This window comes from Myotis daubentonii, chromosome 2, assembly GCF_963259705.1.
Source record: "Myotis daubentonii chromosome 2, mMyoDau2.1, whole genome shotgun sequence".
Classification (NCBI taxonomy): Eukaryota; Metazoa; Chordata; class Mammalia; order Chiroptera; family Vespertilionidae; genus Myotis; species Myotis daubentonii.
This window is the reverse complement of record NC_081841.1, coordinates 93272162-93298666: the sequence shown is the minus strand read 5'-3', so window position 1 is coordinate 93298666 and position 26505 is coordinate 93272162. Positions and strand designations below refer to the sequence as shown.

Sequence of the window (26505 nt, the reverse complement as noted above, 5' to 3'; positions counted from 1 at the left end):
CCAGCCAGTTTGCGTCACTGCCTCGCAGAGCAGAAGAGGAGAGCGAGCTGGGGAGAGCGAGACAATTTGGAGGGGAGGAGAGGCAGAGTCGGCAGACCCCGCGGCTCTCCTCTCCACCACCCATCCGTTTCCTCTCTTCTCCCTCGGCTTCCCTCTCTGCCTTTCCCATTCCCCCGAAAACCCCCCTTAGCCAAAGCAAGGAGGTCAGGGGAACCCTTTCCCCTCCCCCCCTTCAAAAAACTTTTCCAGTCCGGAGAAAGCAGGGGACCGAGTGGGCACCCAGCTGGCCATGGAGCTGCTGTGCTGCGAGATGGACCGGGTGCGCAGGGCCGTGCCCGACGGCAACCTGCTCCACGATGAGCGCGTTTTGCAGAACTTGCTCACCATCGAGGAGCGCTACCTTCCCCAGTGCTCCTACTTCAAGTGCGTGCAGAAGGACATCCAGCCCTTCATGCGCAGGATGGTGGCCACCTGGATGCTGGAGGTAGGTCTGCGGACGGACGTTCCGTCTGTCCCCACCCGTATCCCCCCCCCCCCAACTAGGAAGGGGCCCTAAAACTGGGAGAGGATAGCGCCCCCCCCCCCCCGCTCCCGCCTGCCCGCTCCTGTGTTCGAGGTTACCCCGCGCCCTTTGGCGAGACGCGTGGCTTTATTTCAGTTCCTTGCAAGATGCAAGATTAACTGGGGGAGGGGAGGGGAGGAAAGAGGAAAATCTGGGAGAAACGAGGCTGTCTTGGAGTGGGGGTGGGGGAGCATCCGCGCGCGTGTGCACGCATGTGGCTGCTGCTTCCCACCCCCATTCTGACCTGCCCTTTGCGAAGCCCCGGCTGCTTTCGGTGCTGTTAAGAAGGACGATGAAATCGGGACCTAGAAGTTTAAAAAAAGCAGCCCCCCCCCCCCCCCAACAAGGCTAGAGCCAATTCGCCCTAGCCGCGGGTCCCCGCATGTGGTCGCGACTCCGCGTTGGCACTCACGGGGGGGAGGGGGAGGAGGAGGGAGGAGGGAGGAGAGGGACGGGGAATTTAGGAGCCCCGGAAGTCACATTGAAGAAACGTGTGTTTTAGGGGAGACCAAAAGAACCATTTCTTTACCCTTGCTCCAAATCTTTGCCGAGAGCAAGCCGTGTGCCCACGTATGCACAGCTCTGGACCTGCCGTGGTTTCGCCATGTTGCTTTGCAAAACTCGGGTTGGAAAGGCTGGAAAACGTCGCCCGCTCCCCCTCGCACCCCGTTATCGCGGCCACACCACGTCTCCTAGTGCCCTCTCCCCCAGCCCCCATTTCACAGCGGTTACTTACAGTTTGGCTTTCCAGTTTCCTCGGTGCGGAGATTTGGGTGGGGTGGGGAGGGGGGAGGAGGTGTGTGCAGGGGGGATATGGGGGCACCCCTAAAGAGGAGATCGGAGTCCCCGTGCCTCTCCGGCGGCTCCCGGGGCCTCTCGTTCCCCCAGCTCCTCACCACGTCCCCCAGTTTCTGCCCTTGTGGGCCGCAGCCGGACACTCCCGCCGCGGCTCTCACCCCTCCAAGTTTCCCCTCGGGATCCAAAGCCCCAGGGATCGAGAAACGGACCTTTCCGGCACCCGAAACCTCCGTTTTGGGAAGCCTGGATCCTCTTTGGGGTTTTCACGCCAAAAGGGCTTTTCTAGGATATTTCCTCGATTTTTAATTATTTTTTGAAACCGTCCCCCCCTTGCTCCGACTCCTGCCGCCTCGGCTGCGGCGCTCTTCCTCCTCGCTGCCCTCCCCCTCCCTTCCCCACCTCTCCCCACCCACCCCCCCAATAGCGGCGCCTGGACCGCGGGGACCCCCCGGGACAATTTTTCCAATTGTCGGGAATGATAGAGTAGAGTCTGGGGGTCCGGATGAGACCAAGAAGAAGACCCCCGGAGCCTCCAGAATATTTTTATTGATTTTTTGAAAAGATGACGAAATCCAAAAAAGAGAGTGAGTGAGTTAGTGAGGCAAGAAGTGAACAGCCAAAGGGAGCGGCGTGAAGCTGCGGCGGCCGCTGCGAATTTCTTTGCCTCCCCCCACCCCCCACCCTCCCTTTTTGGATCTTTAGTTTCACCAATTTTTTTGGTTTTGTTTTGTTTGTTTTTTAAGGTTTCTGGAGAATCCCCCAGCACGGATGGGCTATTTAGATTTACCCCAGTTTCCTCATTTTTATTCTTATCACATTCTACTCCCCTCCCCCATCCACAAAAAATTAAAGATTTTTTGTAATTTCTATAAATTATGCTTTTTCTTCTTTTTTTTCTTTCTCTTTTCCTGATATTTTCTCCCCCCTCCCTCCAACTCTTCTCCGCATTGTAGGTCTGTGAGGAGCAGAAGTGTGAGGAGGAGGTCTTCCCTCTGGCCATGAATTACCTGGACCGCTTCTTGGCTGGGGTTCCGACTCCCAAGACCCACCTTCAGCTCCTGGGTGCTGTTTGCATGTTCCTGGCCTCCAAGCTCAAAGAGACCATCCCGCTGACGGCAGAAAAGTTGTGCATTTATACCGACAACTCCATCAAGCCCCAGGAACTGCTGGTAACGACTGTCTCCTTTCTCCCTCCCTTCGTGCCCCACTCCCAGCTCTCTCCTAGCGTTCTCCTGGTCTCCAAATAAATTCTTAGGATGCAGAATTACCCACCACTGGAATGTGCACACTCACAGGAGATATTTCTTTTAATAAGATTTTTTTTGTGTCTTCCCACGAACTACTGAGGCTACATCCACAGATAAGGTTTTCATGGAGATTGGTATTGGTGAGATTCATTTGCAGGTGTGTGTGTGTGTGTGTGTGTGTGTGTGTGTGTGTGTGTGTGTGTGTGTAGGGAACACTATGATAATATTTCAATAAAATTCAATCACCGAATTCTGAGAAAATAGTCTGGCTGCGCACATGATAGGAATGTGTCTGCATGATTGGAATGTGTGGTGGTGTGTCCCCTAAAAACTTAAAGTTCAAAGGTAGTGCCTCTGTAGCTATAAAGTCTCAAGATACCTGCACATAGTAGCTGTTCAATAAATATGAGTTCACTGACTTTTGAGCAAAGTCAAAATGTGGCCCCCATCGGAGGAATCTCAGACGTGAGCTCCTGCCTCCAGTGGGGCTGTGACCTCTACAACCACATGGGTTCTGTCTTCACTGGTTTTCTACCAGCAAACCCTTTTCCCATCTAATCTAACTCTTTTTCCCAGCAGCTTCACACTTAAGACGTCCATGTTGCAGCAGTGGAATGGTAGAGCCGTCCACCTTCAGTCTCTGTCCGCACACCTTTCTCTTCACTGTTTAGAAAAAGGGCCCCCTCCTACCGCCCTTCCCCTTACTGGCAAGGCCTGCACCAAGTCCACAGAGCTGACTGGCTGCTGGGACTGAGCTCTTTGTGAGAGGCCTTCCTTTCTGGAGCTGTGCTTCCATCTAGTGGCAGACATGTGCAAGGGTGGGGGAGGAATTGCCGAGAATGTAGAGGGGCCTGGATGACTTCACCTTTGAACCGCTGCCAGATTTCAGCTGCTTCTGGGTTGGTCCGAGAGGCCCAGAAAGGTGCATTCTTCTGGGAGATCTGCTTCCTTTAATAATGGTACAAGAGGAGAGATCTATACTCACATTCCCCTCTGAGAAGGAAGGGCTGGAATTTCAAGACATCTCAGAAGACACGGGTTGTTTAGTAGTCTTACCGGGGATTTTGTTCTACCCCAATACCTTCACGGTTTGTAAAGAAAAAAGGTTGTTCGAATTGGCAACCAGTTTGTTTTTCTCAAGGGGGGCCAGGAACACTAATCTTCCATACGGTTCATTTGTTTCAACATGATGGTAGACTGAGGTGTTCTTTAGGACACCCCAATTTTTCCAGGACCAGCCAGGCTAATTTATATTGCTCCAAACAAGTATGCCTTTTCCGTTCCTCATCTCTTGATCCCAGAGGTTGGGGTCTTAAGGAGCCCTTGCACTTTACATCTGAGAAAGCTGCGTCCAGGAGGGGAGTGAGCCCAGGCCCACGGGCAGTCAGCGCTGCGGAAGCAGGGCTGGCCCGGGTTGCTGCCTGGCAGATGGAAGGGAGTCCGCTCAGCATTCTCAAGGACCGGGAGAGCAGGGTACATGACAGGCTGGGTGCTCCTGAAGATGATCAATTGATAGGCCCATTTGCCCTTCAACTACACATTTTTAAAGTGTTCTTTTTGGCTTGTTTCCCTTTGAACGCAATTCCCCAGAAGTATCTCAATAAGGGAGAAAAGCAAGGTTTTTTGCTAGGTGGGCTGCTGGCAAAAGGCCTAAAAGAGACAAGGTTGTATTGTCCCCCTTCAGCATTTGCACTAAGATTCTGTGACCCTGGACAAGCACCTTCACCTGACCCTGAATCACCTCCCAGGTGCACAATGGTGTTGCTAATGACCATCTTGGTCCTTCAGTTTTGATGGCAAAGGCCTATGAAAGGGTGCTCTGGCTGTGTATCATTGCCCCAAGATTTCTGCATTATGTGTTGAGGGGAAAGTTTTAGCAGAGAGAAAAATGGCAATTTCTGGCACCAACTACAAGCAAGCTAATTGGTTGCCAAGGATTTGGGCCAAGGAACCTTATTTTGAGCTTTATCTGAGTGCATCATTTTTCCGTGAGGATTAAAAAGACTTCAGTGATGGAGACATATACAATAAATTACTACCAAAGGGCCACAATGACCTTGGCAGCATCTTACTGTAGGTTCAGCGTTCTGGGTGGGCAGGCAATAGCATTGCATGGAAGTCAGTGGGGTGGGGGTGGGGAGCTGGAGGGGAAAAGAAATAGAAGAAAGTAGAATCTTGGCAGCCGCTACCTGGGCTCTCATTATTTTCAGTGGAGCCTGACATTTGAAGCATAAGAAGAGCCTTCAGCAACTTCAAAGCTTGAGGACCACTTTGACAAATGGGAAGCCTTGCAATCTAGCAGCGTCCTAATGAGCATCATTAAAACTGTCTGGACCCCAACCCCCAGCCCCAGCAACGCCAGGTCGCCTGTGGGTTTTATACTCTCCTCCCTTCTCCACCAGGAGTGGGAGCTGGTGGTGCTGGGGAAGTTGAAGTGGAACCTGGCCGCGGTCACTCCTCATGACTTCATCGAGCCCATCCTGCGCAGGCTGCCCCAGGACAATGAGAAGTTGCCTCTGATCCGCAAGCATGCCCAGACCTTCATTGCTCTGTGTGCCACCGGTAGGAGCAGGCTGGGGGTGGTGGGGTACTGAAAAGCCCTGTTAGCCCTTTGGGGAGTGGTCAGGGGGAGGCAGACTGGGTTTGGGGTTTGCAGGGAGGTGGGGGGGGGGGGGGGGGCTCAAGTAATCTAGAGTCCAAGGTTTCATTCCTGGGCTGTCTCTCCTTTTTGTGAGCTGCCATATTCTCTTTCCCTACTGAACTCGTAAATGGTTTATGAGGACAGGTGTGGTAAGGAAAAAAAATAGTGCCTGTTAAAATATTCTTTATGATGTCTAAAGTGCTCTTTGAAGACGACATATACTATTCTCTGGTTGTGCTTAAATCTTTAATCTTTTGGGGAAAAGGATGGCTTGGAGATAAGCCCAAGAGGAAATTTGGGGGTGGGAGCAAATACAGGTGAAAGGAACACTGCCGAGATAAATGCACTGCCCGCACTGATAAGTGGTGAGGAGGCCAAAGGAATTCTTCTTACTGGAGGGCATTGGTTGCCTCCTTGCTGTTCCCTTGCCGGGTGGGGGAGTGAGCCTGGTTGGCCTTCAGCAAGGACTCACTTTCTGCGCTGGGTTCCGATGTCCTCCATGGGCTGCTGTTTTGACTTCAGTTGCAGACTTAATACAGCAGCCTCCACTGGCCTTTTCATGTTCAAATCTTTCCACCCATTACGTTAGTCCCACAATGGCTTCATAGTGCTTGCCCCATTTGCTTTGCATGTTCCTAATAAACTAAAGGCAGGGTGGTTTGATACTGTCTCGTTAAACGGAACCTAGGCCAGCCTCTACCATTTTCTTCCCTGTAGTGGCCATGGGCAAGAGAGAGCCTGGAACTTTCATCGTGCAGGGGAAAGGTTTCCCGAATTTGTATTTTCACGTTCAGAAATGTTAGGTAAAGATGTTTTGCCGGGAGGGGAGTTTAGCTCAAGTTAGCCAAGAGTAGTATGAATTGTAGAGGTGGGACTCCAGGGGGTTAACTTTTGAAAATCTTATTACATGTTATTAGTAAGTGGGTACAGATGATCTTATAATATGCAATAGTGTATATGCTTCACGTTCACAGTCAAAAGGTCAGGCTTTGCCAGTTATCATTGAGGAGACCTTGGACAGGCTGCTTAACCTCTCTGAACCTCGGCTTCTTCATGTGCAAAACACGCCTATGGATACATGATTCTACAGCCTTTTCAGGGTGGTTAGAAAAGTGAAAATCAGAAAGAGGATATGCAGGGAAGTGATTTGTAAACCAAGGAATGTGTAGGACAACGTGCCACGGCACTGAAAATGCCACCGTCTCCAGTGTTCACTGCTCCAGATGAGATGGGTGTGGTTGCTTCTCTAGCTGCCTGCGTCCAGTCCCGGTGGGACCCCCGTGCCCATGCCACCCACATTTGATTCCAGGGCTCAGGGTTCCTTTCACTGGTTTTCTATGGTCCTTCCCTTCCAGGTCCAGACCAGGCCTCCTGGTGTTTGAGTGCCCTGTGCCCCTTTGTGGGAGAGTTAGCCGCCCTTCCTGCAGCCGTGGGGGCCATTCTTCAGAGCCCCCTGGGTTCTTGCTGCTTTCAGACAGTAGCCATTCTTTTGCTTCCTCCCTCTGCTGTCTGGCCTGGGCCCTAGAGGTCAGGCCTCATTGACTTGTCACTTTGTCTCCCAGGCCTGGCTGTTTCTTTCCGCTCCCCTGTCAGGATTCACTGTGTGTGGGGGGCGGGGGAGAGGGGAGCAGTCCTTTTTTCTATGGCCCTAGGATAGCTGACTGCGACCCTTAGCTCCCCCGTTGCCCAGCTGTTGATAGCCAGAGCTCTGCTTTGACCTTGTCTCTTGACTGACAGACCTTTCGGGGTCTCTCCGCTCATTTCTCCTCTCTGATTGCTGGTTAGGGCAGGGCTGGCGAGTGGAATAACCCAGGCATGGGCAGATCCCCAGATTCTGCAAAGGCCCATTCTCTAAAATTGGGGATTCCATCCCCCACTCCTGGCCTTCTTACCCAGATCCTCGGGGTGGCTGCCAACTCTGGGGCCAGAGTAGGGAGCCTGGGATTCAGGGACTGAGGACAGAGGTCTGAGGGGAGGCAGAGGAAGTTCTGAAGACTGCCTTTGGGAACTTTGAGCTGGTTTTGGGCAGGATCTGGGGACAGAGAGGAGAAAGAACACCTCTCACCAATGAAAAACCACGTGCTAAGTACTAAGCCTCCATTGTGGACGGTCAGAGCAGAGGGAGGTTCTCAGAAGTGTCCTGGGTCGAGAAAGGATGTTCCTGTCTCCTTCCCTGATCTGCCCTGGAGTCCTGGTATGCAGGACTGCGCCCTACAGGAACCCACTGTGTGCAGGTTTACGCGGTGGCACAGACAGAATAAAAGCAAAGGGCTGCCTTTCTTGTAGAAAAACACCCTCTAATTAGATGAGATTCCACATTCTGGGGCCAGACCGACAGATGGGTGAGTGCCTAGGACTGTCTGGTAAGTAGCAGGCCCAGGGGAACGGAGAACCACAGGTAGGTGGCCCCCCAGTCTTTCGGTAGGAACCCCTCCAGCCTTTCGCTTACACGTCACATCTCATTGCCTCCCCCCAATCCTGGGTCTCCGGTCGTGGAGCTGAAGAAGCACCTGCAGCCAAGGCCTGGAGGCCCGCGGGGGTCCGGAGGAGCTGGTAGCCAGCGCGTTCATGGGGAAAGCTGGTTGTGAAAGAGCTGGCAGGGTGTGCAGTCTGGAGAGCGTATGTGTGTGTGAAAGGGGAAGAGAGAGCGGAGAGCACCGAGGGGCCGCGAGAAGGGGAGCGGAAAGTCAGCCTTCCTTTTCAGGCCTGAAGGGTAAGATGGTGGCAGGACGGAGAGGTGCCCTCCTCCCTTCCCTGCTCAGCCCCAATGGCTTCTGGAAGAGATTGCCTCGAACTGCCTGGTATTCCTCTCCAGCCGACCTGCTCAGTGGAGGCACTGGGGTGAGGATGAGGCCGAAGTCATAACTACTCACTCCAGGTACTCCCTTTCCTAGAGCTCTGACCCTAGGGAGGCAGACCCATGCCTCAGAGCCCCCCAGGCCTGCAAACAAGGAGAGTAGCCCATTTCAGATGACTCGGGCTTGCACTCCTGTGTGGGGAGATTCTTGACACCTGAAACCATGCTTAGCGGAAGATTCCAGTAGACCCTACAAGACAGTGGCATTGAGTTTGAAGTGGGGGTGGCGGTGGGGGAGGAGGTGCTTAACCTCCCTCTCCATGGCGCCCCACATCCCCGAGCCTGGGAGCCCCACCTCAAGATGCTCTACTTGGCTATCGGTGCCACGCACAGGAGGGCCCCAAGGCCTGAGCCTAAGTGATGGTGAGAGCCATGTGCCCGCCAGCCCTCCTGGCTTCTCCAAGAGGGTGTCTCATGACTTTGCGTCACCAGGGGCAGTGGAGGCCCGGAGAGGACCAATGACTTGGCCTCTGACCCAGAAAGGGGAGGTTTACCTTCATGGTTGCCCAGAAGGAAGAATTGAAACCACCTTTCCAGCTGTGAGTCTCTAGCTGCCTCCACAGCTGAAAGGTCATGAGGCTCAGGGGAAGCGGCCAGTTGAACCGGGAAGAACCCAGAGTCTCAGTTCTGTAAGTGCGCTGTGGGGACAGGCAGTGTGACATCTCACTTCCCATCTGGCTGTCAGATGAATGAGGGGCAGGCTGCTCACCATTCTCCAGCCTTCCTCCCCTGTTCCTCCCACCGAGGTCTTAGGCATGAAGTTGGCATTAGCTTTAATGGCAGTCCTGCCACACAAGGACAGGGTGTGCTGAACCTCTTCTGGGCGTGGCAGGTGAGGTGTGTCTACCAACGTCATTCATTGGCCTTTTAAACGCCCACCTGAATGCAGGTTGGAGGAGGGGGAGAGAGAGGAAAAGGCCTGGTTGGGTTAAATATCTGTTTCTCGATTGCCACAGTTCAAAGGTCTCTTGCCCCCTAGTGGCGAGCAAGAGTAAAGCAGTTTCTCTTGTACTTCAAGGCCTTGGTCACCAGAGCCAAAACCATCTGCACTAAAATTACCCACAAGGCCATGGAATCAGTGCCTATAAACCTGTTTAGCTCATAACTCTTTCTTCAGTGTAATCTTACCAAGAAGTATAAATACCAACCTGACAAACACGAGCACCTCTCACTGCCCTTGCTCAGACGAAGGATCCCAGCGGGCCGAGGAGGTCCAGTGGTGTCCTTGGCTGGCTTGTGCAGGTCACCCAGCACGCCCGGGCCATGGCTGGACTGGTACCCATCCCTTTGACCCTTGGGCCAGGGCTCTTTCCTCTGGGCTTTCCTTCCACCTCTGCTAGGAAGGAGGACCCTGTATTCCTTAGTGGGATGTCGGAGGTGATCTTGAGGACTAGTCACCTTCTGGTAAGTTATATAGAGAGAGCACTGGGTCCAGAGTCCAAAAGTCTTGATCTGAACCCCAGGCCTAGCATTAGACATCAGACAAGTCACTTAACCTCTCAAGACTTCATTGATTCACCGGTAAAGGAAATGTTTCAAAGTAGATGAATTGTACACTGTTATTAATTCTTCACTATCCCGACCACATGGACGAGCAAGCAGACAGCAGCAGAGCTGCCTGTGGGCACCCGGGTTCCCCTCAGGTCTGCTCCTGGCCCCCACGACCTCACCAGGAGAGGGGAAGCTGTGCCAGGGGCTTCTAGCTCCTTGGCTTTGGGTGAACCACCCTGAATGAATACGGAGTGCCTTAGGGCCTAGGACAGGGTTGGGCAAACTTTTTGACTCGAGGGCCACAATGGGTTCTTAAACTGGACCGGAGGGCAGGAACAAAAGCATGGATGGAGTGTTTGTGTGAACTAATATAAATTCAAAGTAAACATCATTACATAAAAGGATAAAGTCTTTTTTTTTTTTAGTTTTATTCATTTCAAACGGGCCGGATTCGGCCCGCGGGCCGTAGTTTGCCCACGGCTGGCCTAGGAGGAGAGTTGCCACCTTATGTCTTCCTTGTGTGCTTGTGACCTCTTTCGGTTCTGCTGCGGGGCCTCAGTTTCTCCAGCTCCTGACAAACCATCGGGAGGCTTTGGGGACTTGATGAGGTCATTTCTGGTACACACCCACAACTTACAGGGAAAGATTCTCCAGGTCGCACAGAGCCTCTTTCCTCCCACCCTTGGCATGCTTGGCCTGCTCTCACTCAGCATCTGCCTGCGGACCAGGGATGCTGGGTACCTTTCTCCTCACCTGCTGAGCAGATTCCAGCTGTCAGAACTGCCCATCACAATCCCACACGAGTTTCCAGTGGTAAGAACAGTGGTGGTGATGACAGTGATGGTGGTGTTGGCAGCTGACAGATTCCTTACCATGAGCCAGGCACTATGCTTTTGCATGGATTATTTTAGTTCATCCTCAGAACGACCCTATGAGGTGGGTATAATTATCCTTATTTGCAGGTGAGAAAATAGGCTCAGAGAGGTCAGGAACTTGCCCATTTTCACAGAGCTATAGGTGGTGGGACATCGGCCTCCATGCATTCCGCCTTCCAGTTCTTGGAGCTTCTTGGCCCTACTGTCCAAATCCTACCCATCTCCTTGGAGAGTCCTCCTCAGTGTCTCCAAGGCTTCTATCCACTTAAGTACCTCTTTCTTTGAGAAGTTTCTTTAGAAGTTACCCATGTGTACACCAGTCATTGGGAATGCTCCAGGCTGTACCATCTGACTGTTTCACATCCATCAGAATGGATCACTGGCCAGTTCATTGCTTCTCATTATACTTCAGGAGGAGGAGTCTCCGGAAGTCACAAACATCTCACCTTTCCGTGGGCAGCGAGGGTAGAAAGAGAACCTTACCCTGAATGTGCCTTCTGCACCCAGATACAGCTTCTTGGAATTTTTTACCAAGAGACTTAGAGATTTCTGAGAGATGTTTACTTGGTTTCATTTGCTAAAGTAAAATAATACTAAAAGAAAATTTACAAAAATTTATTTCCCCAACCAAATGGTAGTAAAATTTGTATACATTTTCTATGTACGCTCCTAGTTCATACCTATGTGTGTGTGTATATGTATTTACATATTGATGAAAGGTTGTAAAATTAGTACCTATGCATGTTTTTCTGTCCTTTCCCCACCCCCAAGTGATATCATGGGCATTTCTCAATCCGATCACATAGCCAAAGTTTTAAGGTTTTTAGAAATGGCTGAATGGGTTGGGTAGAATGTCCCATGGATTGGGGTGGAGCGGGAGGGTTGGCTGGCTGACTAGAGCTAGTGCAAGGTCATGACCCTTCAGATGTTTCATTCTGTCATTCTGGTGTTTTTCTCACTGCTGCTCCCCTACCAGCAGAGGGGGTGTCCCTGAGGTGGTGCTGGGGCCGCACCTGATGCCATGCAGGATGAGATGCCTGTGACCGCTGGCTGATGGAAGCCGTGCTATATTCTGCTGTCTCTTCCTTGCTTTTTTCCTAGGGCGTTGTTCTGGGGAGTTTTTCCCTAGGGAGTTTGTTTTTTGTTTGTTTTAGCCTTCACCTGAGGCTATGTTTTTAATTGATTTCTAGAGAGAGCGAAACATTGTGAAAGAAGCATCAGTCACCTCCCACACATAAGGTGATTGAACCACAACCTAGGTATGTGCTCTGACCGAGAATCGAACCCACAACCTTTCCAACTGAGCCACCCACCCAGGGCGAGTCTCTTATTTCAGATTTGAGTAAAAGCAAATTAGAGCTGGAGGGCATCTGGGAGATTAGCTAGCCTGAGGTCTTTAAACTTTTTGCCCTAAACCTTGAAGGAAGAAATAGGCTATATAACACAACTCTGGAGACACATAAAGACATCAAACTGATACAAAAGTTTCTCAAAATGGTATTTACTCTTACTGCAGGCACTGCTTCTGATACTTTCTATCCTCTTCTCTTTCATTAAACAACTAAAAATGCTGGTCATGCCCCACTGATGAATTTCATGACCCGTTAATGAACTGCAGCTGGGGGTTAGAAAAACGCTGATCTTAATGGGATTCCATTAAGGGAGGAAGTGACTTGTTCAAGATCCCATCGCCTGGACCAGGCTTCTTAGTGCTAACGCCACCTCCTGTCTGACTAAGCAGGCGAGCTGGGCAGCTGCTCCTGGCTCTAGAGGACGCTGGTCTGCTGCCAAAGAGGGTGGCATGGAGCAGTGGCCAGCCTGGTTACCAGCAGCTCCTCACCATGGGGGTGCTAGGCCCAGCCTGTGCTATGCTGACCTGTGGAGAGGCAGCTGTGTTCATGCCCACGATGCTCCCCAGTTCTGGGGAGAGGGGACAGTGTCCCCAGGACTTCCCTCAGTGCGTTTTCCTAACAAAACAAGAGAGAGATAGAGTCCTGGGTAACTAGCGCCTGCTGCACCCAGGACCACATATATATACCTCCTGGCTTCTAGAAGTTCATTTGCTACAAATAGGAGTTGGTTTTGCACGCAGAGGGACAACAAAGATAGGCACGTGTGAGGTGTGCTTCTTGGTCTGAGAACTGAATAGAGGAAGGAGAGCCCAAGGATATCTTCCTGCCCTTCCCTGCCAGATGCTCCCACCCAGGCTTTCGTGGGCCCAGGGCCACGGGCTGGCTTACTCCTCTGCATTATGAATGCCACAGGGGGAAGCTAATGAGGTTATTGGGCAGAGAAGCCCTCCTGTGGCCCCCTGGGGACGAGACCTACAGCAGAGCAGGAGGCAGGGAGGTTGGCTTTGTTAGTGTCCATGGGGGTGGAGATGGCTCTGGAGGAGCTAGTGGACAGCAGGCTTTGGGCAGATCATCCTAATAGATGTCCCTCAAGAGGTGGAAATAGTGAGAGGGCTAAGGAAAGAAAGCCAGACAGGCCGTCAGATGGCCAGGCCTGCTGCGTCCATGGGGTTGGCCGAGCTGGGAGGGCGGTCTGAGCATGGTTCAGTGAGCAGCAGTGTTTCTAGGAACACCACTGACTTGGCGCTGGACAGTGGGGTCACTGATAAAAGTGCTTCTGTGGCCCTGGCTGGTTTGGCTCAGTGGATAGAGCGTCAGTCTGCGGACTCTAGGGTCCCAGGTTCGATTCCGGTCAAGGGCACGTGCCTTGGTTGCGGGCACATCCCGGTGGGTGATGTGCAGGAGGCAGCTGATTGAGGTTTCTCTCTCATCGATGTTTCTGGCTCGCTATCTCTCTCCCTTCCTCTCTGTAAAAAATCAATTAAAAATATATATTTTTTAAAAAGTGCTTCCGCGGACGGTTGTAATTGTGCATTGTAGAGGAAGAAAGGGAAACACAAGGTTGAACTGTTTTTGAAGGTTCAAGTTGAAGTGCAACCCATGTCTTCCCCCTACACCCCCCACCCAACCTTACAGGTTGAGTCTGTAGGGTTGTCGGGGTCTGTTTCTGAGTATCTTCAGGCTGGGGAGCTCCTGGACCTCTTCCTGCCTGTGCCCTGACCTTCTGCCTCGTTTCACAGACTTTAAGTTCGCCATGTACCCACCATCGATGATTGCGACTGGAAGTGTGGGAGCTGCCGTCTGCGGGCTGCAGCAGGATGAGGAAGTGAGCTCGCTCACCGCTGATGCCCTGGTGGAGATGCTGGCCAAGATCACCAACACCGACGTGGTAGGTGGCAGCCACCTTCTCGGCTAAGACCAGACCCCTCCTTTCTGGGCTCAGGGAAAGAGACAGCTGGTTCGATGATGATGTGTCAGGTACGCTTGTGGTTGTTGGTTTCTGTTTTCTGAGTTCAACAACCAAGGACGTACAAAATCCAGCAGGGAAGGCCTCCCCTGAAGGTTTCCAAAGCCTGGAAACAGAGAAAAGCACTTAGCAGGCAGGCGCAAGGGGCAGGGCAGGCTGGGTACTAATTTGGCTTTATGGCATGGGCTTCCCAGTGGATGTGAACTCGCTTCCTTCCCATTTATATACATGTCAGCCTGCCTCCTCCCCCTTGGGTTGAGCTTTGGTGTCTGCTCATGCCTGGGCTGGAAGGCACAGAGAAGGGAGGGCCAGAGCACGGACCTGCTGTCCTGGAGGAAGTGGCCGTGCAAGAGGTCCCCACCATGAGAGGGTGTCAGCCTTGGCAACCCCCTCCACCTCCCCTGCCTCTCGCTTCCCTTTTGTTCAATGTGGTAATAGATTATAAGGCACTTTGAGGCGAATAAAGGGCCACACCAACGGAAGGAACTATTATTAGACGTGGATTTTTCCATGCTGCGCCCCGTGGAAGGCCCAGGGGCTGTATTCTGGTTGTCAGAATTTGAAGCTCCTTACAAGAAGGTTTTGAGACAGACCAGGGTTAAGTGAGCCTCCTAGTCAGCTGGTAGAAGATTGCAGTCCTTAGCAGGTCTGAGCCAGGGGGTTCTGAGAGATCAGGAAGGCACAGAGGGGGAGGGCAATGGCAGGGTTGGGATTAGAACCTGGGAGCTCTGACGTGGCCTGGGAACTTTGCTCTCCACCCTTGCTGCAGCCCTGGGATCTTTTTGTTTGAAATAGATCTTTGGTTTAAAGGCAGCTGGGGCGGGTGTTAGCTCTGAGGCCCTTGTGAGTCACCATGGAGAGGCTCAGGAATGCCGGGGGACTTTATGATGGCCCCTCTGGGTGTTCGGGGGAATATATTGAATGTCGTGCCGTGGGAATATATTGAGTTAAGGGATGAAGTGGTTGACAGGCCTGTGGCCTGTGCCTTCACCGGGGACCCTGAGCAGAAGGTTAAACCTGCCGCTTGCTGGCTTCCTCACCCGCCCACCTATCTTTTGCCTTGCCGCTCATGACCATCTCCAGGAAATGATGCAGGGAGGTGTTGATGGTGCCATAGAACCAGCCCCGGCCTCCTCTGAAACAGTTCTTAGACACGCTTTTAAAATGCTGGCTCCAAAGCATAGGCTTTTGAAACATGGTTTCCAAAATATAGATGGCAACGACCCCTCCAGGGCAGCTCCAGGTGAGGAATGCTTTTTGAATCCTCTAGAGACAGGACTTAGCATTTATAGAAATGACTCACTTCCTCCCTTTTCTGAGTAATGCCTCCTATTAAGGCTGCCTTTCAACAAGTACTCCCAACCAGCTTAAGGCAAGCCCTTCCTTTGACCCCCAGAAACAAAAATGTCAGTGACAGGAGTTTGACCCCCCAGGCATGGTAACATCGCTCAGGTACTTATAGGCCTGCTCCAGTTGGCTGATTGCCCCACTGGTGGGTCTCCAACCTTCTCCCATCTCTCTCTTTATCACCCCTTACTGGTTTCAAATGGACTGCCAGATGTCGTTTCTGGGGTACCACCAAGGCTCTGGGGCTGCTCTGCTTTTCAAGACTGCAAACCAGTCTCATTTCATGCTGGAGAAAATGCTTGCCCTTTCAGATATGAGGGAGTCAGTCCATTCAAGTCAGCTGACAGACTGGGTTAAATGGATACAAACTCCCTCAGAGTTCCATAAATCCCAGCTATTGAACCCGAGAAGTGTGGACATGCCTCCTTCTCACAAGGCCTGGGGTTAACATTTTAATATTAAAAAGCAAGCAGAACCTTAGCAGAATCTAAAATTATACCACTTTTCAGGTGACAGTGTGAGACTTCAGTAAGTTTCAAGCTTACCCCTAGTCCCCGGAGGGCTTGCTCACACTCTTGCCTGGAAAGGTCTTAGTGGAAAGGCTTGAGCACCATGGGGCCAGGCTGTCTGTGTGCCTAACTTCCAAGTGCTAAGACTCCTCCCACCCGTCAGCCTGCGTTCTCTGAAGAGCTGACGCACAGAGTGAAGGAAAATATAAGGACTAGAATTTAGAATGCACCGGCTCTTGGAGGGAGGTGAGTTTTGCTTCCTGAGCTCTGTTTACCATTTCTTGGGTTGAGAAGCGGTGTATTTCATCCAAGCACTTACCCTTCGTCACTTGTGGAGGTGTTTACTGAAGGCCCATTTGTCCCAGACCCTTGCATTATGGGCAAGGAATAGACCCAAGGCACTGCAGTAGAAGTTGGGGGTATGGGTCGTGCATGGAAAATAAAAGATGAGGTTCCTTCCTTCAAGGAACTTAGCAGCAGTGTGGAGAATCAAGAGGAAGGTAGGTAAACCCTCGCAAATGCAGGTCACTAATGAATGATAAATCCTGTGCTAGGAGCTATAAATGCAATAGGAAATCAAGTCAGATGAAGGTGCTCACCAGGCCTCACGTCAAATGCAGGCCTCTCAGCAGAGTAACCCTGATGACTGAAAATGTCATTGGAATGGAGAAATAAACTGTGGTATGTATATGCAGTGGAATATTATTCAGCCCTAAAGATAAATGACCTTCTGACACATGCTACAACATGGATGAGCCTTGAAAACATGCTAAGTGAAATAAACCAGACACAAAAAGACAAATATTTTACAATCCTACTTCTATGAGATACCTAGAACAGTCAAGTTCATAGAGACAGAAAGTGGACTAGAGCAGCGGTTCTCAACCTGTGGGTCACGACCCCTTTGGCGGTCGAACGACCTTTTCACAGGGGTCGCCTAAGACCATCCTGCATATCAGATATTTACATTACGATTCATAACAGTAGCAACATTACAGTAATGAAGTAGCACTGAAAATAATTCTATGGTTGGGTCACAACATGAGGAACTGTATTTAAAGGGCCAGAAGGTTGAGAACCACTGGACTAGAGGGTACCAGGGCCTAGGGAGTGGAGGGAATGGGGAGTAACTATTTAGTTGGTTATGGTGTTTCAGTGTGGGCTGATGAAAAAGTTCTAGAGATGGGGAGTGGTGATGGCAGCACAACAAACTGAATGTACTTAAAGCCACTGCTTAAGTACATTAAACATACTTAAACATGATTAAGATGGTCAATTTTATGTTACCCACATCTTGTCACATAAAACATACATGTACACATGCACATACATATAGTGTCCTTGGGCCACACCGAAATGCCCAAAGGTTTTTGTGAGCTCTCCCACAGGGAAGTCAGGCACCCAGGACTGCATGTGCCCCCCGGCTCTCGGCACTGAGTGGGCATTGGGAAGAGCCAACATCTTACCCTCGAGTCCCCGCAGGCTGAGGCTGCCCTGTGCACCTTGTTATTTGTGGTCTCTTGAAGCTTACAATGTTCACTGTGCAGGGATTGTCAGGGATCAAACTGCTGAAAAGGGGGTCCCCTTGATTGGTTGGAGACAGCCGGACAAGCTCCTCTGGCTCCCTGGCCGGCAGCAGAAAGCTTTGATAGGAGGGACCCATGCGGTTCTGAGAAAGTTGGTCTTTGTTGCTCCCTCTGGTTGCCAAAATAAACCGGAACGCTTCATTCCAAACAGAAAGCTGAGTGAGAAGCCTGACAGTTTTACAGGGAATAAAAGTCTCAGAGGGTGGTATATTTTAAGTACTTTTTCCTTCCCCTCATAAGTGTTGCTAAAAACAGACACCAGCCAGGGAGGCAGTGCTGGCTTTTGGGGGAACCTGTACCGGGTTCCGTTGCCAAGGGTAAGTTTGAGAGGCGGGAGGGGCTGTCCTGGTTCCCCGTGAGCCCTTCCCTGCTTCTCCAGGCGGGATCGGGGTGCCTCTTCCGTCCCCTGGGCACCCCGCTCATGCCCTGTGCCAGCGTTGATCTCACTGCTCACTTGTCTATAGAACCTCTTGAACAAGATCCAGCTTTTACTCAGCTCTTTCTCCGGAGCCCCTGGCAGAGCCATTGCGGGGTGATGCTGAAGACAAGGGGAGGAGGAAGGAAGGAACAGAGGACAAAGGCTGGGCACATGTGTCTCAAGTGTTTTTCTAATCCTCTGGTCTCTTTTCAAAAGCTTTCTGTTTCTCAACATCAATTATATGCCAGGGTCCTCAGAAAGTCTTACCTGACCTTGTCTTAGAGCGAGTCGCTTCATTTTCACGCGACACAACTGCACCGATTCGCTAATGAAAACGTAGAATTGAGACCGGCAGGCCATGATGATGTTGTGAAGTTATTGGAAGATATTTATCAGGACAGACATAGACTCTGGTGATCTGGCCATTACATTTATCCTCTTCTCCTTAGGTTGCATCCAAACTCTATCACATGCTAAAATGCCGCCCAGAGAAGGTTCCGAGATGTCCCCTCTTTAGGGTCATCCTGGCATGTCATGACCCTGATGGTCAGTGAGCTATTTAAAAAGGTAGCAGCGAAGTGAAAGAAGTTTGTTTTGACAGCTTATTCACAGGGTCCCTGGCATTGTGTTGGTCCTTCTGGGCCCCCCAGCACCTTACCTAAGGCCCATCTAACAAGACCCACGTGAAGAGGTGCTCGGAAGGAGGGTGGGGTAGGAGGTGGGGGATAGAATTGGAGGTTGAGGCTTCCCTCTCTTGCCTTATTTTTGCTGTGAGCCTCATTGGGATGCAAGGAAATACTCCAAACAGCCTGTGAAGAGAGGAAGAATGAGGCAGTTTCCTAAGTTGTCTCTGCCTGAGCTGGCGAGGGCCTGGGGCTCATTCAGCCCTTTGTCCCCCGTTGAGTGCAGTGCGTGTGTGGCGACAATGGAGTGATGCAGTTACACTGAGGGCTAATGGTAGGAGTTCCGTGGGCCCATTCATGGAGGCAGAGGAGGGTGCAGGGCGCGGGGCTGGAGCCAGCCAGAGGAGGAAGTGGAGGCCGTGCGAGGAGCTGGAGGTCGCAAACCCGCTGTAAGGGCACCGTGGCTGGGGGCGTGGGCCAGGAGGGGCCGGCATCATGGGAGTTGGAGGCTTTCCCGACCTCCGGCTGTGGACTGCCACCTGTCCACGCCGACAGACGAGCATTATGGCTCCCCGTTGGATCAGCTTAATTTGGGGCATCGAACCACAATGCCGGTGCTTGCGGAGGCTGGCGGAAGCCGAGGTCTTGGGCGCTACATTTTACCTTCCACTGGGGGTGCCGCTCGGGCTAGATCTCCTTTGCTTGGAGAATCTCGGGCCTGTAAGTCTCTACTTGGAGCTGGGAAGAAAACGAGGAGCATAGGGGAAGAAGTTCTGAAACTGGAGGCTTATCTTCAGAAGCCCAGTCTTAGCTTTTAACCAGTAACTGGGGGACAAGCCTGGGTTTAGGGTCTAGCTATAAAATGAGAGCACTTTGATGTTTAATGTCCAAAAGTCCTTTGGACCCCCAAATTCGCAGGTTCTGTGATTACCTGTGTATGTGGTCGTATAATTCTGCCCTTTGGAAATACTTTATCCCACTCTTCCCAGCCTGGCCTCCTTCCCCCTTCAGGCTCTTCAACTGGCCCCCGCTTCTATTTCCTTCCCTCGGTGTGACCTCCTAGCACAAGCAGCCCTGCTGGACTGGAGGCAGGCGCCTCTCCTCAGGTCACTGCCTGGGCCCTGCGCTGCAGCCTGGGGAGCTAGATGCTCCTCGGGCAGGACGCGGGCTTTGAGCAGTTGGCATACTGGTTGCAGGCAATGGCTCCACCACTCCTCTCCACTCTCCACCAGCTCACAGGAGATTCACATGCTCCTGGGAAGCCCAAGGAGAGCCCTACATGCCAACCCAGGGCATTAATGTGCAGGAGTCAGCTCTGTCCCAGGAAGGGGATTCTCAGCTGAGGGAGGTCTCATTGCTGACACCTAACAGGAACTCCTTTTTAAATGTATGGTTCAGAGCTTCTGTCTGTCCCTCTGCCCCACATTCAAGTGAGCATATTTTCCGTGTGTACATGCTGCTGGAGAGGGTGCAGAAAAGCAGCCTTGCAGAGGACAGAGGTTGGAATACCCACTGAGCAAGTTGTTCAGCTCACACCCTGCTTGTTAGGAGGAGCCATAGTCTCTCCCTAGTGACACCGTGACTTGCCATTGCATTCCCCATCGGCCAGCTAACAGAGGCTTCTGCCTTGGGGCAGACACTTGGAATTTTCCCTGCCAATATACACTCATATCAGAGCAAGCCTGCAAATTTTTGCTTTTACCCAAATTGGACAGCACAAAGTGTCCAGAATTTGGTAAGCATTCTGTATTGTATTTTTCTGAGAGTTAAGGGAATGGTAAATAAGCAGAAAAACAGGATTTTTGTTTTTAAGCACTTTCACAGCGTAGTGAGAACCGGGTGCAGTTCAGCCCATTCTTCTCTTACCCCTTGTCTCCTATGGCACTGTCTGCCCCTGTTCTCCATCACCTCCAACTTCCCCCAGCAGAAAGTGTCTTTTGGCCCTTAGATTACTGCCAGACACTGCGTGGCTCATCATCTAGGCCAGAGCATCTCAGATTCTCCTGTGCACATGAATCACCTGAGATTCTGCATTTCTAACACGCTCCCAGGTGACGGCAAAACATGGACTTGGAGTAATGAGGTTCCGAGGCACTTCAAAAACACATCTCCTTTACTTCATATTTATTTCTGCTGGAAAACTAGTATGGAATGATAGGCGGCTTGAACTGTGTGTGTGTGTGTGTGTGTGTGTGTGTGCATTTTCTTTATCAAACGCTCTATATATGCCCTGTTAATGTTGCTAACAGTTCTCTGGTCTGGATCATTCTCCTCCTAGGATTGCCTCAAAGCCTGCCAGGAGCAGATTGAGGAGGTGCTGATCAGCAACCTGCAGCAGTTTCAGGAGCAGGGGGATGGATCCAAGGAAGAGGAGGAAGTGGTGGACCAAGCCAGCACCCCTACAGACGTGCGTGATATTGACCTGTGAGATGTCAGTCGGGCCGCAAGGGAGAGATGTGTTCAAATCTGCTCTCTCCTTCTCTCTGGTTGTTTTGTTATGTTTTAGGGTGAAATTAAAAAAACAAAATTCTGCTCCCACCTAGATCATATTGAAGGATCTTTTAGAAGCGAGAGAAAAAGGTCCTATAAAGCCGGAATAATTAAAAGCATTTGGTGCCTATTTGAAGTACAGTAGAAGGGACTCCCTTGTGTATGCGAACAGTTATTGCTTGTTTATGTTAAAAAGTCATAGTAAAATGCTTACAGGTAACTGCAGAGTAGCTAGAGAAAATGTACGCCTGCATTATGGGAAGAAATTAGAGGAGACTTTTTTTTTCATGTTATAAACTAGCACGTATACACCCCTACTAGGATAATTTCAAGGAACAGCGTATACATTTTGTGGCACTAGATTGCTAAGCCATGAACTCGAGAAGGAATTGGAAACAAGGTCGGACACAGTGGGGAGGGAGGATGAAACAATCTCTCGAAGTGACTGAACCATTTTGGATGTAGAAGCACGTTTGGTCTTGACCACCTATGACTAAGTCAGGAGCATTGCTGGATCTCTAGTTAGGAACTCTTGCTGTCTACAGTAGCTGCTACCTAAAACAGATGTTTTACTTTCCAGTTGGACACAGGTGATTGGGACCTGGGTTTATGTTTTTTGACATCTTGCTTCTTCTTCCAAACATGGTTCATTGCATATACCACCATATTTCGTCTGAAGGGGCAGTGTAGCTCTGGGCCATTACCAAACCTCACATGAAACAGAGGCAGATGGAGACCAAGGGTGGGATCTGGAATGGAATCTTTTAACGTCTGAAGAGAGTAATGTGACCCTGGCATTCCTTACTAGGAGAAAACTAATTTTTGGTGCTGATTGGCATGTCTGGTCCACACTTTAGCGTTGTTATAAACCATTCCATTCGAAAAGCACTTTGAAAAATTGTTCCGGAGGGATAGATGGGATGGTTTATGCAAATTATACGGAATAGACTCCGCCTTCTTCTCCGGTGCCCCTCCCCCTCCCACCTGGTACTATTTGCTTCTGGTATCTGACATTCTCTGGGACATAGCTCTGGTGTCCCTACTAGGACTGAAGAGACAACCCTCTCCGCTGACATTCCCATCACAACATTCCTCAGAAAAGTCTAAAAACAAAGATCTGTTATCGTTTTGATGCATGTAAGGATCTTAATTCCCGCCTATGTACTTCCCCTTTGGACATGGAAAGAAAAATTATTGCTGGTGCAAAGACAGCTGAACAGCAGTGTGGCATTTTGTTCCCTTGTACACTTTTTGTTAATTAGTTGCAAAGTTGTTCAGTGTACTTGAATATTTTTCCTCTCCACATCTTAAACACATTCAGTTAGCCAGAAGTTGGAGCAATAACTTTTTTTTTTTTTTGCACAATTATAATTGACAGGTAATGAAGCTATTTGTTAAAATATTTGCCTTTTTTTTTTTTTTAAGCAAAAAGGAAAAATCAGAACAGGGCTCCTTTGAAGAATTATTTTATACACAGATTCTGCCTTGTTTCATAGTATGAGGGTTGAAGATGGAGAAAAACGTAAGGGTCTCTTATTTTCATTTTATTATGTTCAGTTTTTTTTTATTACTTTTTTTTTTGCGCTGCTAAGAAGCTAATTCATCCTTATTCACATTAACAGTACCTAGCTGTAATGTTTTTCACAGTGTGCTGCTATTTTATAAACATTTTTATAATATATTATTTTACTGCTTAAATTCCAAGACCTGAAGTAGATGGTTGCTATATGAGTTCTTTGTACTGGAAAATCCCTTCCATAGTTTTTCTCCTGGTAGCATATTCACAGTTGGTGTTGGTTTTTTTTATTTCCCTTTTGGATTTTTTTTTTTCCTCTCTGATCACATTCTTCAAAGACAGAGTATCCTTTACCTCAGGTTTACTGGTCAAAAATCAATAGCTACAACAGAAAACAATTCACATTTTTGTTTTCATAATACCTCACAACCTTACAGTTTCTGCTTGGGAGCCCATGAGTGTGGGGAGAGAAGGCGGGAGGAGGCTGTGGGCAGCGGGGTGGGTTTGGCCCAGGGTCTCACACCCAGGGACCTCTTCAGTGGTGAAGGTCATCAGGCTTCCATTTTGACTCTGGTCTCCTCATCATGATGGAAAAAATACAATTGAACCAAGGGGTTTCCCCTCCCCCCACGCAGACATTCCGCACAGACATTTAGGCGGTGGATGAGGAAGTCATGCTTTGCACTTAGGTATCAGGAGACAGGCTAAAGAATTCAGCAGACTGCTGGGAGACCCTCGTCTTACAGACCTTCCTACAGCAGGGCTTTCATCACTAGGGTCCTCTCCTCTTGCAAGGACCTTTCCCTCCCTCTCCTTCCCTGACACAGGCATCCCCAGGTGACGGTGATCACAGAGGTTTTTCTAGGTCTGAATCTGCAGCTCGCAGTGTTGTGGGGATTCCTCCCCCCACTGGTCTCCCACGGGGCAGCAGGCGCTGTGCAAGGCCAGGTCCTCTGCTAAGCAGCAGTGCATGTTTTAGGTTTACATCCCATTGAATTGGTGTGATGGGGGACATAGGCCAGATGGTGACTGGATGGTAGCTGAGGCGGGTGGGGGGGCCGCTTCCTCACAGAGATGCGAGTCCTGATGCGTGAGATTCTCACAGCGTGTTTAGGAGGCTCAGGACTTGGTGAGTTAGCGTCACCCTGTATTCTAGGGAGTTCCTGGTGGGGTAGTGGGTGGTGAATTCTGAAGTTCTGGAGAGGAAAGCCGTGCAGGCGGTCTTTTATTAAGAGCCCACGTGGCACAGGACACTCTGGGGTCTGGGGAGCCCATAGCGTGGGAAGAGGCGTGGTCCTAGAGCTCTGGAGGGTCTGGGAGCATAAAGACAAGATGAGGTACAAACTTATTCCACAGTGACCAGCCCGTAAGCCCGGACGGAAGCAGCAGCAAAGGAAAGAGCCTGACGGGGAAGGAAGCAGGCCAGCAGACGCCCTGCAGCCTGTAACTTCCCGCTTTCTCTGAGGGCCCAGATGCCCCTGGGGCCTGCTAGCCGTTCCTACTTCCTGTCCTCGGGGCCTAGGTGCTCGGTGTGGGGTTGCTGATGGGGAAGGTGCTAGGTTGTCTGGTTTTCCTGCCGGTCCCCTCCTTTAAACAAAAGAGGGAACCCGTTGTTGAAGTGGCTGACGCCCTCTCCTCGGCCTTGGTTTCCTTGGTAGGAGATTTTGTCTCAGAGAAGCTCAGTGCTCGTGGTTTTATTTTTTTATTTTTCACTTCCTGCTTAAAGGGGTTCCAAACCTGTTCTGATCTTTTTCTACTTTTAAACAACAACAACAACAAAATCTCTTCTTCACTTCCTCCTCTCTGTGTTTTTGTTTTTCTCCGTCAGTGGGGGCTAAGTTGTTCCCCAAGCCTGCCAAATTTTGTTCCTTTCCCTGTTTTGGCCAAATCCTAGGTGGGGAAAATCCTCGTATGCCAAAAATATATGCTAAGCATAATTTAATCCCATGCGGGTTCATATCAGCCACGAAGCCTGCAGGTGGAAGCAGGGGACAGATCCCCCAGCAGAGAGTCCCCGGTGCTACAGCCCCTCGGAACGGCTGCTCTTAGAGGAGCCTGGGCTGGGACTGCCCCAGGACCGCTGAGGGCTCACCACGCCTGACGGCCAGGTCCTCCTCGGTCTACACACTTTGTTCAGAGGCTCTGTTCTGCCTCTGTCATCCTGTTAAGGGCACCCATGGCTCAGAGGCCAGCAGGGGCTTCAGTGACAAGGCTGGGGGAGGAAGCAGCTCTGACTGCATCAGCCTCATTCCCTCGCTAGCAGGGTGGGCTTCTCTCAGAGGGCGCCGCAGCTTGCCTGCAGCCTGGCCCCTTCAGGGCCTCTCCACACTGCCCTGGGGGCCCCGGGACGGGGTTAATAAGGACAGTAGGCAGGATTGGATGACTTCTCAAAGAGGGCAGGGGAATTCTCTCTCCGTGGGCCAAAGCGGGTAGGCCTGGGGGAAGAAATAGACTCGCACCTTATATCATGTAAATAATGATTTTCTAGTTCAAGGAGATGACACTGGTAGTGTGGGAATGGAAGGTAGGGATGGGAGGAAGTCTGAGTAAGCCAGTTGGCTTCTAAGCCAAAAGGATTCCTCTTTGTTTATCTTTGAGACAGTCCAACCCTGAGAATAGCTTTAAAAGGGAAATCAATGCTGAGACAGTAAAGTCCCCTTAAGCCAACAAACCAGCCATAGAAAGTGCAGGCTTCCACTGCTATGGGCTTGGACCCGTTTTCAAGAGCTGCTCATGCCATTGTCCATTTGTACAAAATAGGGCAGGAAGACTGGAGAGGATGTTTATGACTTCCTCACGCCACATGGTTTCTAAACCCAGACTCTAAACCCAGAACATCATTCAGTCTACATTTTTCAGAACTATTCTCCTATATTTGTGTGCCTCTGCTTTAGACTTGGCTGGGCTATCAGACCTGATTCTTGGCTCAGGTTTCAAGAAGCCATCAGCAAATGTATCCATGCACGCTGTAGCTGCATCATTTATTCCTTTGCCTGCAGCCTAGGTTGGGGGAAAAAGTGCCTTACTGATTGTAGCCATTATAGTATTCAATGTATTTTAACAGGTGCCTGTCCTTTAAAAGCAAGGTGGTGTTTTGTTGTTCATGGGTTTCAGTTCTTATTGCTAGCCAACTCTTATCCCCAGCAAACCACCAGGCCATTGGATTTTTTCCATTACGTTCATTGCCCTTGTACCGTGTACCTCAGATCTCTCTCAGTTACAGTGTCTCATCTTGGACTTCTTTTATTATTATTATAATTTTTTTTTTTTTTTGCTTTAAATGAGTGTGATGCCATATCAAGTCAATGTAATTCTCTCACAATATACTCTATAAGAGGTGTGGGTGTTTATTTGGTCGGGATGCTAGCAAGTGCTAAAGTAGCATGATCAGTATAAAAAGGTTTTTAGGAAGTTTGGGAAAATGCTTTATTGGCTACGATGGTGACATGGTATAGTCAGTTGCCTTTGAAGAGGTCCTGTCTGTTCAGTGTTAAGTGATTTTAAGAAATAATAACCTGTTATTCTGACTAGCGTAAAGATGGGTTTGGAAATGGTTTTGGATGCGATTAGTAATGATATGTGGACAATAAACTCACCTTGACCTAAATTCTCTGGCCACTTTGACTTATTTGTAGACCAGAACTTCCCACAAAGGAATATATCTTTCTCGTGTCAAAGCCCTATTGGCAACATCTGATAGTGGCAGGATTGGTGTAAAATACCAGTCCTAACCAGGAAGATAACCTACAGGTGCATCCAGGCTATCGCAATGCAAGTAATTGATGACTTTTTCCCCCCTTTGGGTCACCCATTCTGCCATCTTATAAACTAGAAGCTTCAGCCCACCTTCATAAGGTGTGAAAGCAGCTGCTGTCAGGATAAGGCCTCAGATGCTGGCCCCAGTTATTGCCAGCTACTCCCTTTTGGCTTGGAAGGTGCCATCTCCACATTCTGGAGAGTCTCTGAGAACCCTACCCCTGCAGCATTCCTGGCTCTCATCTGACTCCTGGCCTCTGCATCCCTCCCTCGAGGACTGGGCCACAGCTGCCCTTGGTGGAGAGGTGGTGAGGCAGAGCCTGGGGAAGGGGTGGGAGAGTCAACACCTAAGTGAATTGCCAGGCCCTGGTCCCAGCAGCTCCAGGACCTCAGCTGCTCAGATCAGCTTCCATTCCAGGAGTGAAGGGGTGATGCAAAAGGCAGTGGCTTAATAGCCATTTTGATGTTACT

General features: G+C 50.4%; 1 protein-coding gene across 1 annotated transcript; it reads left to right on the top strand.

The window, feature by feature from the left end:
- Window positions 1–25885, top strand: CCND2 (cyclin D2). The gene is made up of 5 exons (XM_059683833.1): window positions 1–484; window positions 2314–2529; window positions 5010–5169; window positions 13563–13711; window positions 20551–25885. The coding sequence occupies exons 1-5, from the start codon at window positions 290–292 to the stop codon at window positions 20698–20700; spliced, it is 870 nt and encodes a 289-aa protein (XP_059539816.1). The 5' UTR covers window positions 1–289; the 3' UTR covers window positions 20701–25885.
- Window positions 25886–26505: the final 620 nt, after the last annotated feature.